At 39.5% G+C, this 15,912-nt stretch overlaps 1 protein-coding gene across 1 annotated transcript in view; it reads left to right on the forward strand.

The window, feature by feature from the left end:
• The window catches only part of plxna1a (plexin A1a), a 207,445-nt gene that overhangs the window by 15,353 nt on the left and 176,180 nt on the right, over positions 1-15,912 (forward strand). Inside the window, exon 2 of the mRNA XM_084099972.1 lies at positions 7,130-8,519. Within this exon, the coding sequence (XP_083956098.1) occupies positions 7,332-8,519 (1,188 nt within the window). The 5' untranslated portion in view covers positions 7,130-7,331. The remainder of the gene's footprint in view (positions 1-7,129; positions 8,520-15,912) is intronic.

Consider the following 15,912-nt stretch of genomic DNA (forward strand, 5'->3'; position numbering starts at 1 on the left):
AGCATGATTATGTGTTTGTGAGATGCCCCACGTTCAAACCATGAACAAAACAAATTTAACCCATAATGTACAAGGACAAACATGGTTTGTGCCGACCACAGTGTGTTTTAGGAAGTGAATTATTGGCAGCCAAAAACCTAAAACTGTTGAAATGTGCTAAATTAGCTTGACATGTTTATGCAGTTCATGGTGATAATAATACATTTCAATGTTTGATTTAAGGTTTTTATTCTGTGTTGGGCTGTAAATATCTGGGTCCATAAGTAAAATCCACTATAAACCATTGATATATTGTGTCATGCAAATCTGGCAGCTTTTTTTTTTCTTCCCAAAATGCACTTGTTTATATTAGGGTGCTGTTGAACCTGCTATGCGAAGTTGTTGGTGGTTTGGGGGGCGAGGGAGGGGGCAGCTGTCATGGTGTCAGTGGGTCACACGCTAAGGAGTGACGCTATAAAAGGAGGACAGTGTTCTCTGATTTTGGCACATCCACAGTGCAACAGGCCTGCTGCACAATCACCTCCTCAGTGTCCTCTATTCCTGCAGACACCGGGCCCTCCCCGCTGCACGGACATTAGTCAAACCCAAACAATACCCACCCTCAGCACGAGAGAGTGTGGGGTAGAGTCAAAAGACCTGAATGGAGGCGGAGTGCAACTTTCTCTGGTCATTTAAACAGGGCAGGACTAGTCTGGCAGTATTAGATTAGCAATTAGCAATCAGTGAGAAGCAGAGCAAATGTTTTGTTTTGTGTTCTATGCTGTGCATAAGCCACATTTGTCTGCATTGGTTTTGTCTTATTCCTCATGGTTCATTAGCTGATTCATAATCTTTTATTAAATAACAACAGCATTATACATTATTAAAAGCATAAATAATATAACTTTTATATTTAATACAAATACTGAAACTATGTACATTTTCTAAAAAATACATGACCCACTAGCATTTAGTCAAGGGGCAGTCAATCTTACTTTTTGAAATCAAATTAGGCCAATTTACATTTTTATGTAACTGACTCAAAAATGTTATGAACAACAGTCTTAAAGAAAACAATTTCTGACTAACTTGTAAGATTAGTCTTAGCAGTTTATGAAGTGGGCCCCAGAGGCCAGATTCACAAAACATTATTTAAGACGGGCTCAGACTTCAGGATTTTTTTATATTTTATATTATAAAATCTGGTTGCATCATGCTCATAAGGAGAATCTTTACAGATTGTCTTTTCTCAGAACATGCACATTCTTCAAGATTTGAAAATCATGTTGCAACACACACTACAAGATATTATTAAGATTATTATGCCAGAGGGAGCAACTCACGTGATCTCATGCAGAAGTGGATATAAGCAAATGGATGTTGTCTGTTCTTCAGAGAACAGAAATTTAACTGCCAATTTTAATATCCATTAACAGTAGTATGCTAGCTAACTTTAGCCTTAAGGGTTAAACCATAAATGTGTAGATGCCTCATTCGGGAATGGTCAGTGTGTCGTCACTCACAGTAAGAATCAATGATGTCACAACATTGCGCAGCTTCTTGTTGTGAAACCGGCGAGATTTAAATTCCCAAATAAAGGGATAACCTTTCACATGTGACAATGTGTTGGTTTGTGTTTTATATACTCAATTTAACAGATTTTATACTATGGTAAGTTTTTAATGTCTTAGCTGACACCTACATCTTGTTGTATTGAGTTTATTTAGCCTGGAAATCCAGACCTAAATCTAAAAGATTAATGGTCTGGCGTCGACTAATGAAAATCGGCCAGCTCGAGGGGCGACACCAAGCATGCATTTGAAAATCTCTCTGCACGCAATAGGATAACACTACGACCAATCACAACAATAAACCCCATATGCTTAGCTACCATCGGAGCTAACTGGTAGATTAGACCATACCTGTCAACACTCCCGTTTTTCCCGGGTTTCTCCCGTTTTTTTAGCCCTATCTCCCGGACCCCTCCTGGTTTGTTATTTCTCCTGGGAAACTCCCGTAATTTGCATGGCCCAAACTCCTTTATGAGCAATCGGACCAATATGTTTGTCTAATGTTGACCAGTTGCCAGATCTTGTATTAAATGCATTATATTCACACAATCCACACACCATATACAATTTCAACCCGTTTGTCACCTCAACCTGGCAACCTATAACCCAGTTGCGCAGTCGCGGAAAGTTTAACCCCCCGAAAGCGAGCCGATAGGCATGGCAGGTGAAGGCGGTGTCCCCGCAGTACACTTAACAGCATGAGCCTACCTCTTGCTATTCGCCAACCCCCCCCCGGTATGGATTATACTCTTACCGTTTCCGGTCGGCAAAACGGCAAAAACGTCCTTCTTGCAAAGGAACGATTCGAGCGGCGTCTTCTGTTCCTCTTCTAGATAAAAAGCCAAGTCTATCTCGTTCATTGTAGCGGCCAAAGCCATTTCAAACAACTGGTGTTCATCCATAGCCATCTTGCAATGTTTACTAATGACTTCGTCGCAGCGCTGTCGTCATCTGTTTAGCTCGCCTCTGGCCCGCCTATATCAGATAACCCGATGTGAATGGTGCAGCTCAGATCGAGGGGCATATTTAATGAGCACCATTACTCGACACCAGAGTAACTCGCTGAGCAAATTCAACTTGTGCTCTCGAGAGAACTCTGGATTACCAGGGTAGAGTTTATTGTCATTGGTGTCACTTGTGCACAACCCTAGTAATATGAAATATGTATAGCTAGTGTTATCTTGTAATGCTTAATACTTAGACTTAGAAAAAACACCACAATAAATTCATTAAACACCTTTGGGGATTTAAGACAAGTTGGAGGTTAAACATTCTTATTAGGAATTCAGACTCTTCTTAAAGGGATAGTTCACCCAATATATAACTTAGCATATATTCATATGCTAAGTAGGGTTGGGCAACGATTAATCGCATCCGAAATAAAAGTTTGTGTTTACATAATATATGTGTGTGTACTGTGTATAATTATTTTGTATATATAAATACACACATATGTATGTGTATATTTAAGAAAAATTTGCATGTATATACTGTAGATATATTTATACATAATTTATATTATATATGAATATTTTATATATAAATACCAAATTTTTCTTAAATATACACATACATACAGTATGTGTGTATTTATATAGACTAAATAACTATATACAGTACACACACATATATTATGTAAACACAAACTTTTATTATGGATGCGATTAATCGCGATTAATCGTTGCCCAACCCTAATGCTAAGTTAAATCTGTTGCATATGCAGTTTCTTGTCATCAACTCTCACGGGAACAGTTACTATTTGGCTGTTTTTGCCTTTTAAAATCTGTGTACATTAGGCTAAGCTAAGGAAAGGCAGAAATTGCTGTCGCTGTCACCTTTTAACCACCATTGTTGCCGTCAGCTTTTTATTTCTCCTCTCTGGCATGAAGGAGTTATTTCCACAGCCAGGCCCGCTGCATCCCTCTAAATCGTCGTGCTCATAACATTCGCACAGTCTGTGATTTAGCATTGCAGCATTCACACTGAAAATTGGCCACCTAGACTGAAACAAACTTGTGTTGCTATATCCTCTTTTTAGCTGAATGAGATGACATGTCGTTCCAAGACTGTTTTGCAAATCATTTCATGCTGTCAACAAGTCATTGTTTCCTCTATCATCCCCTGCGATCACAGTCACAGTGTAGCTTTGTTAAAATATCACTTTCATTGGGGGTCTCGCTGGATTGAGTTTATTATTGCTTTTTTAAATTGTAGGCTAAATCGAGTCTGTCTGGTTTTAATATCTTGACTTATATCAAAGCATACCAGTGGTGGTGTTCTAATTTCATTGCAAATATGTAGGTTAGCTGTTTTTTCTGGTGCACATGCAAATGTATTTTTTTTCTTCTTGTTGTTTCTTATCAGTAGAGTCTTCCAGGGGTTTGGTTTTTGATATGCCTGCGTGGCTTAACAGTAATAATATTCAAATATTTGTCCTGTACACATTTTCGTTTTGTGCATTCATTTTATCACACTAATCTGAAATCTTAATTTGATTACATAAATTGTATTTATTGCGGATTTCCTTTTATTATGCAGTTCGGAATCTGTTTTCATGTTTAGACACCTGATAATAGTGGTGGTAATTAATTGTAGGTAGGCAGAAGGACTGAAAGAGAGAAAGGATGGACAAAAAAGATATACAGACAGGCAGAATTAATGAATGACGAACAGAAAGAATGAAAGACAGACAGAATAAAGATTTCAAGACAGACAGACATAAAGACAGAAGCAGAATAATAAAGAAAGCCCAGCTTGTGTGTGTTTGTGGATTAAGGCCTCTATGTATTGATGTATGTGAGTGTGTCTGCGTGCTTGTAATAGAAAGCAGATCCTGCTATGCAGAGCCTCTCTGGGTGGTTTAGTTGTGGCCATCACAGTCCTGCATGCTTTCTACCCCACAATGCTCAGCGATGTGACCTCCATGTTAAAGAGGCGCTCTGTATAAATTTGCTTAAGTATGAGGTGCCGTTTTCATGGCTTGTGCTGTAATTTATGTGCCACAAGCAATAAATCATCGTGGATACCTTGGTCCTGCCAGCCATTTTCCTAGCCAGGCAGGTTTTGCTATCCTGAAGGTGCCATGCAACTCCCATACCTCCTCTAATTGATTCATCCAATTTCACCTTTATCCTTGGTGTGGGCCTTTTTGGAGCAAGTGGGTGGGATATCCTAATTGCTCTATCCCACGCAAATAGCATTGCTGTGCAGTATTATAAATTGCAGCACATGTGTATATTTTGCTGAATTTTCAGTTTATTGTAGTCTCTCTCTCTCTCTTATTTTTCTTTTCATTTTCTGAGTTAAAATAAGTGGACACTTGGATCTGCGTTTAAGCAGTTCCTTCCATCTCATTAGCATATCTTTGTCCCAGATAAGTCAAAACTCTGACAGCTTTGTTTTTTATAGTTGATAATGGGTCAGGTGCGGCACTGAAAAATTCAATTTTAAGTGTGTTGTAGAGTTATTTAGTTAGTTACTTGGTTATTTATAGGCAATTTTTCTGTGTTTTTTACTGCTGGGAATTAGCTTTGACAGTGTCCCTGTATTACAGAGCCAAAATGCACCTAGGAGTGCTGACTCTGAGTCAGTTGAGCTGAGAAGAGCTCAGCTGTGATGATCAATACAGCGGAGAGAAATTTGGACCCCTGTCAGCACACTACATTACACAGCAAATACAGTGAAACGGTATAAACTAAAAATAGCTGAAAATCTGACTTGTTTTGAAGACATTCTTTCTGAGTGCCTCCAATTACGCTGTTTTTATTTATCGTATTTTTCTTTTTTTTGGAATTGTTTCATTGCCTTTTTTTATTCTAATATTGCATGCACTTGCAAAATCTAAACTGTCTTCTTGCAGACTTACTCTGAATCTCTCTCTCTCTCTCTCTCTCTCTCTCTCTCTCTCTCTCTCTCTCTCTCTCTCTCTCTCTCTCTCTCTCTCTCTCTTTTTCTTTTCTTTTTTTTAACCAACAAGTTCAAAGTAAAAAGTGTTGTGCATTCCTGTAGCTCAAAGAGTAGGACATGGTGCTAGCAACGCCAAGGACATGGATTTGATTCCCAGGAAGTTGTTTGGCTAAATGCATCTGTCAACTGTATAAATGTAAAAAAAAGAAAAATAATTTTGAGATACTTTTGAGAATATCAATACAGTATTGTGACAAGCAGTGTTGATATCAACAAAATTGCTAAAATGTTCACTGATGCCTCATTACAATAATTGATCAATTTTAATTAAAATATTTTTTACAAAAAACAAAACAAAACAAAAAACTGTTACCTTTTTGTCTTTTTCCAAATGATCAACTAAAATGACAAAAAAAAAAAATTTGAATAAGTTTCCCCCCCATGCTGCAAATTGTGATGTGTATCAGATTGTCCTACAGCAGGGCTCTTTAACTCCAGTGCTGGAGGGCCAGTGTCCTGATGAGTTTAACACTAACTCTAAACAAAACATACCTGAACAAGCTAATCAAGGTGTTCAGAATGACTTGCAAATCACAGACAGGTGGGTTAAATTGGGATTGATACTAAAGCCTGCAGGACACTGGCACTCATGGACTGGAGCTGAAGAGCCCTGTCTTACAGTATATGATGTGTGCTGATGTATGAGTTTTTGCCAGCATGTGTATCTGCTTTCTTGCACAGTTGTTTCGTAGCCTTGCGCATGACAGTCAGCCCACAGTATGGCTCACAGCATTGAGCGGTGAATGAGACCCAGAGGCAGTCTCCTCGCTCAATAGTCTTGTGAAGTGAGATAAATGTCATCTGAGATACAATGATGCTTCTGTTTTGAACACTGGAGAAGGTCACAGCAGCAGACAGTCCCTGCTGCTGGCTAGATGAGAGGCCTGATATTGCCCTTGTTTAAGTGGTTTTGCACTCTGAGGATGTAGCTGGACACCCAGAGCTCCTCTTCATCACCCATGATCACATGAATGTCATTAGACTTTCAATTAGAGCAAATTTGATGGATTGTCTCTCTTTCCGCAGCCCTGTGGTCGAGCCAAGAGGGTGTGTTGTCTGTACTGTGGTATTTTAAAATCAGAACGCTTTCCCACAGTTCAAGGAAAGTACTTTTGTTTTATGCTGGGTCAACTTGAATGGCTTCTCTGAGCAAGCGTGAGAGGAAATGAGAGCGTTTATTGCTGATGCTTCTGAGCTTATGGTGTTCTTCAAGGTGAATTGGTAAACCAGTCTACAGTTATGGCATCACTTACTCGTTCCTCATTCCTCACCTCCCCTACTCTCTCCTACTCTATTCTCGCTCCTTTGCTTCCCTTTTGTGCCAGCTGAGTTGGCACAGACTGTGTGAAATATTTAAGGGCACAGCAGGTCTATCAGACGAGTTCTCAGTGTGGAGTTTGTGGAGTGCACTGCTGTCTGCAAGCTTGACACACTCATTAAATGTTGTATAGGATTCCACCCAGGGCCCCACTGTAAGATATTTATGTTTATGTATTATTGGTTATTTTTTCTTTTGGGCAGGCAGAACTTTTAAACTCTAGTCAAATCAATAGACAATGTTCTATTCTGTTTTTTTTCCCCAGCACTCATGATGTGTTTTTCTACCCTTGCAGGGCTAGCGGCCATGGCGCTGCAGATGATGGTGTAGACGACAGCTCCGTGCAGAGAGAGAGAGAGAGCAGAGAGGACACTGGGTCAATAAGTTGCTCTCCTCAACGTAGACTGACAGACGCTGTCCAGGTTTTTTCCAGGCCCAGGATCAGAAAGGTGAACGGATCACCTGGCCTACAGCTTCCTCTCAGAAAGATATTAAAAATGCTGCCGTATGGGAGGAGGCCCCTTCCGGCCTCTACTTGTGAGGCTTTCCTCCTCCTTTTCTTCCTCTCGTTCCTCCCTCAACATGGGGGGCTTGAGGTTAACTTCTCTTCCTTCCGAAACTTCATCCCACCAGAGGGAGGGCTTACACATTTGGTCGTCCATAACAAAACGGGTGAAGTCTACATTGGTGCTGTCAATTGGATCTACAAGCTCTCCAGCAACCTGACCAAGCTCCGAAGCCATGTTACCGGCCCTGTGGTGGATAATGAGAAATGTTACCCACCACCTGGTGTTCAGTCTTGCCCTCATGAGCTATCACAGACTAGCAATGTCAACAAGCTGTTGCTTCTGGATTCAGGGCAGAACAGGCTCATTGCATGTGGAAGCACCTCGCAGGGTATATGCCAATTCCTCAGACTGGATGACCTCTTCAAACTGGGTGAGCCGCATCACCGCAAGGAGCACTACCTTTCCAGTGTGTCCGAGGCTGGCACTATGTCAGGAGTGGTTATTAGTGGAACCCAAGGTGAAGACAGCGGAAAACTGTTTGTAGGTACACCCATCGAAGGAAAATCAGAGTACTTCCCGACTCTCTCCAGTCGTAAGCTGATGGCTAATGAGGAGAATGCTGAAATGTTCAGCTTTGTCTACCAGGATGAGTTTGTCTCCTCACAGCTCAAGATTCCATCCGACACCCTTTCCAAGTTCCCAACCTTTGATATCTACTACGTCTATGGCTTCAACAGTGAGCAGTTCATCTATTACCTAACTCTCCAACTGGACACCCAACTCACCTCGCCGGATGCCAGTGGTGAACAATTCTTCACCTCCAAGATTGTCCGCCTCTGTGTGGATGACCCCAAGTTCTACTCCTACGTGGAGTTTCCTATTGGCTGTACCAAGGATGGTGTGGAATATCGATTGGTTCAAGACGCCTACCTCAGTCGGCCTGGTGCCAAGCTGGCACGGTCGTTGGGCATTTCTGAACAGGAAGAGGTGCTGTTTATTGTTTTTGCTCAGGGCCAAAAAAACCGGTCGAAGCCACCGAAAGAATCCGCCCTGTGCCTGTTTACACTGCGTAAAATCAAGGAAAAGATTAAGGAGAGGATCCAATCCTGCTACCGGGGTGAAGGGAAACTGTCCCTGCCCTGGCTCCTCAACAAGGAACTGAACTGCATCAACTCAGTAAGTCACACTTACTAACTATATTGTTTGTTACACTTTATTTCAATAGTCCACTTTAGACATTCTGCTTACTATTAGTAACTATGCAAATACATGTCACCTAACTCTTATTAATTTGCAACTACATCTCAACTAACTCTCAACAATATTAGTAGACAGTTAGGTAGGGTTATTGTTTGTAGAATTAGTCGACATGTACATGTACTTGCAAAGTTACCATCAAAATAAAGTGTACGCAGATATCAAGAAGACAGTCTACTAATACTCTACTGACTGTTAGTTGACATGTAGTTGCAAAGTTATTGATAGTTTGTAGAATGTCTAAAGTAGACAATCAAAATAAAGTGTTACCATACTGTTATATTAACGAGGAAGGTGCCAGGTGCTCTGTTGATTTTAGTCTTGACTTGTTTGCAAATTAATTGAACTAACTTAAGTCCCCCAACGCGGTCCCAGTGTTGATGGGTGTTGTAGCAATCAATACATTCATTATAGTACACATGCTATTTTCAAATCATTGGTGTGGTAAAGCAGTTGGGAATGTCTTGTCTTTGTGCATGGATGCAGGCCCTGAGAATCTCAATGTTGCTTAACAGGGAAACCCTCAGATTAACTAGCCTAGCCACATCATTAGCTCAGTCTATAGGATTAGTACCCTGTCACTCTCTTGCCACATGTGTCCATTTCCTCAAGTGCTAATTGATTTAAACTCTTAAAGTTGTCCTGTCTTTGTTGTCCAATTCCTCTTGGGACCTTTGTTCGAGTGTCAGAACAATGTGGACAGCCACAGAGAGGTTAGCGTGCAGGCACATAGCTTACTTGCTAATCAACAGCACTCTTAGCTGCACTCTCTACATAGGCCCTCGTAGGAAAAAGCCAAGCTGGCTGTTCTACACAGAACACAATGCTCTAGCACAGAATGAGGGGATTATTCCCAGAGAACAGCCCAAATCCTCCCTTCTATTTTATGTGCAGCATGTTCCTGGGTGATTCGACTTTACTCAGACATACAAGAGGAAACACATTTTGGCTGATGGATCGAGTCAGAGATTTGTGAGAGTAATAAAAAATAGAAGGATGGAGATGGTTATTATGAAAGAAAGGAAGATGAAGGGGAGGGAGGCAGATAAGGATCGAGAAAGTGTGCTGACTTCTCATGTAGTATTATGATATATTTTGATGCAGTCTCAGTAATGTAGTTATTGTTTCACAATTCTCATGCCATGACACCTAATCTACAGTATTTTGTCATAGCACTAGTGGGTTATGAATTATTACATTTCAACGACAACTTTTATTAAATGCCCCAAATGAGAAAACATAATATTTGCTTCAGTTTATAACGGCAATATCTGCTCTGATCAAACGTTTAGTAGCACATACATCAAAGCTCTAAAATTCAAACTAGGCAGTAATTCATTTTACCATCCATCAAATGCTGAATAGTAATCACTATCAGACTATATATCACAGTTAAAGAGACCTGCTGTTATTCAGCTGTCATAGTCTCTCTTTCAAAAGCAGGTTTGGTTGAGAACTTTTTTACTATATTTTATTATTTTATTTTAAATGCTTGATATTGTACTAATAAAAGTTGTTAATTAAAACAAAACTGTGCTTTCTAAAGAAAATTAAAGAAAACAGGGAGACTAATGCTGTTGCATTAGTTGTTTAAGAAGATGGTCTTACTTCTGCTGTGTCCATGTTAAAGGGATAGCTCACCCAAAAATAAAAATACTGCAATTTACTCAACTTCATGTCATTCCAAACCTGTATGCATTTTTCTCATACAGGAAAAGATATTTTGAAAAATGTTGGGATCCAAACAACATTGGGCCACATTTTGGGACTTTTATTTTGTAAGGAGACAGTTTTCAAAATATCTTTTGTGTCCTACAGAAGAAAGCAATGTATACATGTTTGAAAATGACTTTTTTTTAAAGGTGAACTATCCCCTGTTGCTCTGTCATGAAATAATCTGAAAGACTACTTTTAATGTAATGCCTGCTGTTGCAGTGCAATGCTTATTTGTGCTACGCTTTGAATTGGCTTCTGACACATTTTGGAAATTACATTTGTGTTCATGTACTTGCTTAATGTGTTTGGGCCTTACTTTGCCTCCTGCATAGACTTAACAGTTGCTTTTATAGTGCATTGTGGGTAGTGTAAACCATATGCTCTAACCTCTAATGCAGAATTTGAGGGTGGAATGGCCACAGTGGTAGACTCCGTCGACGAATAACTGACAGTGGCATTAACGATAATAACTGCTGCCATTATAATAACGGGCCTGGAGCAATCTGCCTTGGTAATGACGGCGGCACGGCTGGCTGAATTGGATGAAAAGATAACGCTCTGAGGGTCCTCCACCGGCAAGGAGCTTCCAGCTTATGAATAATTCACCCTCACTCACCTTGTGTTATTCATTTATAGCCCATCACAATCAGCGCATGATCAAAAATCCCTCTGCCTCCGCGCTCTGCTTACAAGCAATTAATGTTGTCATTTTCCAATCACAAAGCACACTTTCATAATTCAGAAGGCTTTAGGGGAGATACACACGCAGGCAGACAGACGACGAGAGATGCGTACAATCAGACAGACAGACAAGACAGACAGTAAGCGCTTTTGACGTCTTTCTTCTGCCCACCTGTCCCATTGCTCATGGTAAAGCTATGCATATATGGAAATGAGAACCCGTACATGATGGTGCTTGATTACCATCTGCTATACTGTGTTGCAATCCATCAAGGATACGACAGCAGAGTCAAATAATAATTACACACCGATTCTCTTCTCTATTCTGCTTTTTATCAAGGCTGGCAGTGGAACTTTTCCACTGCAATTCAGTTCTTTGGCCTTTTCTTTAAAAAAATAACTTTTATAATGGACACTTTTGTTCATACACAGCAAGGGCTTCTAAAATGATTCAATAAAACATGAGGATGCAGCATTTTGAGGCGCCATGCATTTGGAAGAAGACTGATTTTGTACTTTGCTGCCAAAGTTGTCTATTCAGATGCTGATGTGAGTCTTTCTTATATTTTCAAACCTATTGATCTGCAGGATATTGAGATTATTCTGCTGGATTGCGTCTTTCCGTCTATTTCCATGCGACTTGCGCAGCAGACTCTCCCTCAAATGTTTCGATTTTATGGCGGCTGTAACAACCGAGGAACTTTTAAAAGTTCCAGGTCACCTTCTGTGCCAGATGCAAGCTGGTTTCTAACCATCTGAATTGTGCCCGGGTGGGGGGTGGCAAAACAAAAATGTATTAGCATTGCTAATGAGTTTTTATGTGTGTCCACAGATGATATTAATGAGCACAACAACGACACACAATAACAACAATACATTTCCGTACTTGAAAACAGTGTGAATCGCCGAGAACATCTCGTCATTATTGAACGACTTTTAGCTGATTCTGTCTGTGGCACTGAGACAAATTGTTGTTTAACTGATGAACGAAAATACACCAGGACCGACTCCTTACCCTTTGCTGCTTTGCATAATTACATTATCACTTATCTCGGTTGATCACTTGCCTGGTGATTTTGATTGCTAGCAGTTATCCTTCTAGTGTTCAGTTCTGTTTTTCCCTCAGTCTGACGGCTGAAAGATTTTCTGTCTTGTCTTTTAATCTCAGATGCTATTGAAAACTTCCCAGATGAAAGACTTTGTGATTTTAATCATGACATTGAATATCATTTGCTTGCTGTTGGTGTTCACTTCAGTTCTTTCTGACTCCCTGAGGAACTGCTCAAGGAAATGAGAGAACAAGTCCACGCGGGACCTTTTCACGGACAGGCAAAAAAGATATTGTACTGGATTACACTTTAATGGCTTCCCATCTGTGCCTCCTTCCCTGCAGGGTATTGATCAGAGATGACTGGATATTGAAAAATCATATAGATGAAACTATATCCACCTCAATAGCCACAGGGCTAATCGTTTTTCCATAGTCTTATTTATTGTGCTTCGGAACACAGGTTTGAGATTAAGGGAATCCTTTGTCGATTTTTCTTTTTTAAAGGGGAAACAATGAAAGAAAATTGACTGTAAATATCTATTCATTCCAAATGGGTGCACCAATAAATTTTCAGAGACCAAGAATGAGAACAGATACTTTCTACAGAATTCGGTAGTTGCTGATATTGTGGAGAACCAACCAGAAATTACGTGGTGGAACCGAAACTGGGTTATACAAGAACATGATCTCAGTATCCGATAGTAGTATCGTATCACTGCGTCCCTGTGTGGATGTTCCCATTGTGAATGTGCTTATAATGGGGCAAAATTTGCATTCCCTGGTTCTTTGTAGCCTTAACATAAGCTATTCAGATCAAACAAGGCCTTGTGAGCGGCCAAATAAAGTGTAGACAACTGTATGAGCTCTCTGTGATGGTAATTTTAAATCAATAAGTCAGCCAGTTAACTGGGTAGTAAGAAAAATGACTACCCCCCCCATCCCCCCCCACCATCCCCCCCCACCCCATCCAAGCCTTTCACATGGCGACTATGTGTGTAGGTTGCAAATCTCTTAACAGGTCATGCTTGGAGTGCTCCCCATCTAATTGTCGGTGTAATTATTTATTGATGTGTGTTTGTGTGGGAGCCGCGTATGGAGTGTGTGTGGGATGGTAGGTGGTTGTGATCAAGAGCGTAGTGTGTGTTTGTGGGTGTGCGCTTGTGTGCGGCACTATTTGCCAGGCTGCGCATGCAGCTGTATTTGTTGTTTCATGTGGTGGTGGGCAATGGGATGGATCCAAAAAACATTAGTCTATTTCATATTCCACAAAGGCTTAAAAAACATCCGCATACACAAGCTGGGAAAAGCCAGTTACACCTTCCCTGCTGAAAAGACCTGCTTAGATTTAACCAGCATGCATTTGCAGGCTAGTTGGTTTTGGTTTGGTTCTGTTGAGCCGGTCAGCCATCACTTTTTCCAATGGTTATCTATTTAAGAAGGCAAGTGGGGACACTTACCATAAATATTAGTGTTAAAGCCATATTTTTTAAATGAAAATAAATATCTTTTAAATGTAGTCAATATTTCATTGTTATATTCAGACAGTAACAGGCAATTTTACTAAAATTGTAAAATTCTGTCAAATTGTATCTTTTTTTTTGTGAGCAGTATGTTTTAATTATTGTCTCATTGACTCATTTTTGACTTTAACCATATTTCTCAGTAATTTTATTGTCGAAATTAAGTTATAACTATGATCAACCTCATTTGTCCTGGAGCAACATTCCTATCAACCAAACATATTTTATTGTTAACCTTTGGTTTAGGGGTTGAACAACTTATCAGATAGTCATTGCCCTTTGATTTTAGTTTTAAGTTAGGGTTAGGAGGATGGCATTTGATATTGATCTAGGAATGGTTTGTACTTGACATCACGTTCACAGTTCTTTAAATCGTCGGTGAACCACAATCAAAAATGTTTCTGATTAAGCTATTTAAGAAGGCTGAACGCTAGTGCTTTCATCAAGTATAATATGTTTTTGGATCAGCGTCTTGTTGGTTGCGTGAAAACATTCCTGTCAACCAGTGAGATTTTCGGGTTAATGATGTGGTTTGGTTTTTAGCTTAAACAACATTCTTATTAATAATTTAGCTTTGCCCTATGATTTTAGGGGTAGGTTAAGATTAGAGTTGAGACTATTTGACTAGAATGTTGTTCCAGGAACATTGCATACAGTACTTGGCAACCACATGTTCACAGGTCTTTCAGCGGGGTTGGAGAACTACAATCCGTCTCGAGATTATGCAGGAAAAGCTCAGCAATAATCTTGTGATTTCCATGAATACTTGTTAAATCATTGTGAGTAATGGCCAGCCACTTTTGGTAAGCACATTTCCGAGCATAACTAGCATGACCTGGAAAGAAAGATGGTGAACCACTTTTGAAAGGACAAAACCATTCCTCATTCCTGGCACCTCGACCCAAGCTGGAGATCCTTTGGGAGTTTTGTGACACTCCGAAGAGGTCACGGTGGCTTTTAGAACTTTATTATTATGTTTTTTTTTTTCTCTTCAAGCTAGCTGTTGTCTGAAATGTTTCTAGCAGGCTCTCTCGAGTCCACATGTAATGAGGGGGTGTATGATTAGATGATGGAGCATTACTGGACGCTGAGGTCAGAGATTCCAGGAAAACATAAATTGTTTTGGGTGCATAATGAGGGTTGGATGTCCCTTTTGGGTGCCATCACAACCTTGCAACTTGTGTTTTTATGGGGTGGATCCAGTGTATTTAGACAGAAAAATTCTAATAGCTAATGGAAACCAACAGTTACAGCTTCAAATGCCAAAATGACTGTGCTCTTTGTTCAAGTGAGTGGGGAAAAACAGCTTTAAGGCTTTGCTGATTGTGGGTTTGAATAGACAATGTTTGTGAGTCAAGTACCTTCATCTGATGTTGGACATTTAAAGCCCTGATATTGCTCCTGGGAGACATTTGCTGATAACCATGATACAGTACATTTAGCAAATGAGCCTGTAGATGCAATTTGATTCTTTCATTGATATTTTCTACCAAACAGATTGTTTGTTTTTTTCATTTTCCCACCAAAAGCTAGATCTGATCAGCTAGATACCAGCTGGATCTGATCCGCAACAGCAGTGGCCCCAAAACATATTTGGACACTAAAGCCAGGGGTTTTCAAACTTTTTGATGTCAAGGACCAGTTCTGTGTACTACTGTAGGTTGGAAACCCTAATTAAAATATCAAAAGTTCATATTATGCTAAATTAAAAAATGTTCACTGTACTGAAGTTTAAAATATTAATCTAAATAATATCAATATATTTTAAAATAAACATATACAAATATTATACTCAAGTGTATTTTTAATTCCTTTAAAATGTATGAACCTGAAGAAAATTATTTTTAATTTTAGTTACTAAGTACTTTTGCATTGTAAATATTTAACAGTCATGTATACATTTGTGTGAAATTTTTTTTTTTTTTTTTTTTTCTCAAATTTTCATAGTCCCACTATGAGGATCACAAGACCTGTTTAAACCCCCGAACTTAAGCCACACATACAAATGTATGAATGTTTTTGAAGTATGTGATAAAATGTCAAACCAATGGCAAATGGTGTGTGTATATTAGCAGTGTCAAAAATAAATGAATTTTCTGTTTAACAGTTTAAATGGCAATTTTCTGTTCGCCAGGAAAATAAAATGGATGCTGCCTTAATCACATCAAAATAGTTTTAACATATTAATTGCAGAAATTAAAATGTTATTTTTAACAGCCATAATACATGCATGCACGCGCACGCACGCATGCATGCACACACTCACACACACTGATATTGAGAAAAGCTCTTGCATCATTTGTTTACAGATGCTGCATGATTTGATTTTGTTATGTAATGTAAT

Source organism: Abramis brama, assembly GCF_963993115.1.
Source record: "Abramis brama genome assembly, chromosome: 22".
NCBI classification, from domain to species: domain Eukaryota; kingdom Metazoa; phylum Chordata; class Actinopteri; order Cypriniformes; family Leuciscidae; genus Abramis; species Abramis brama.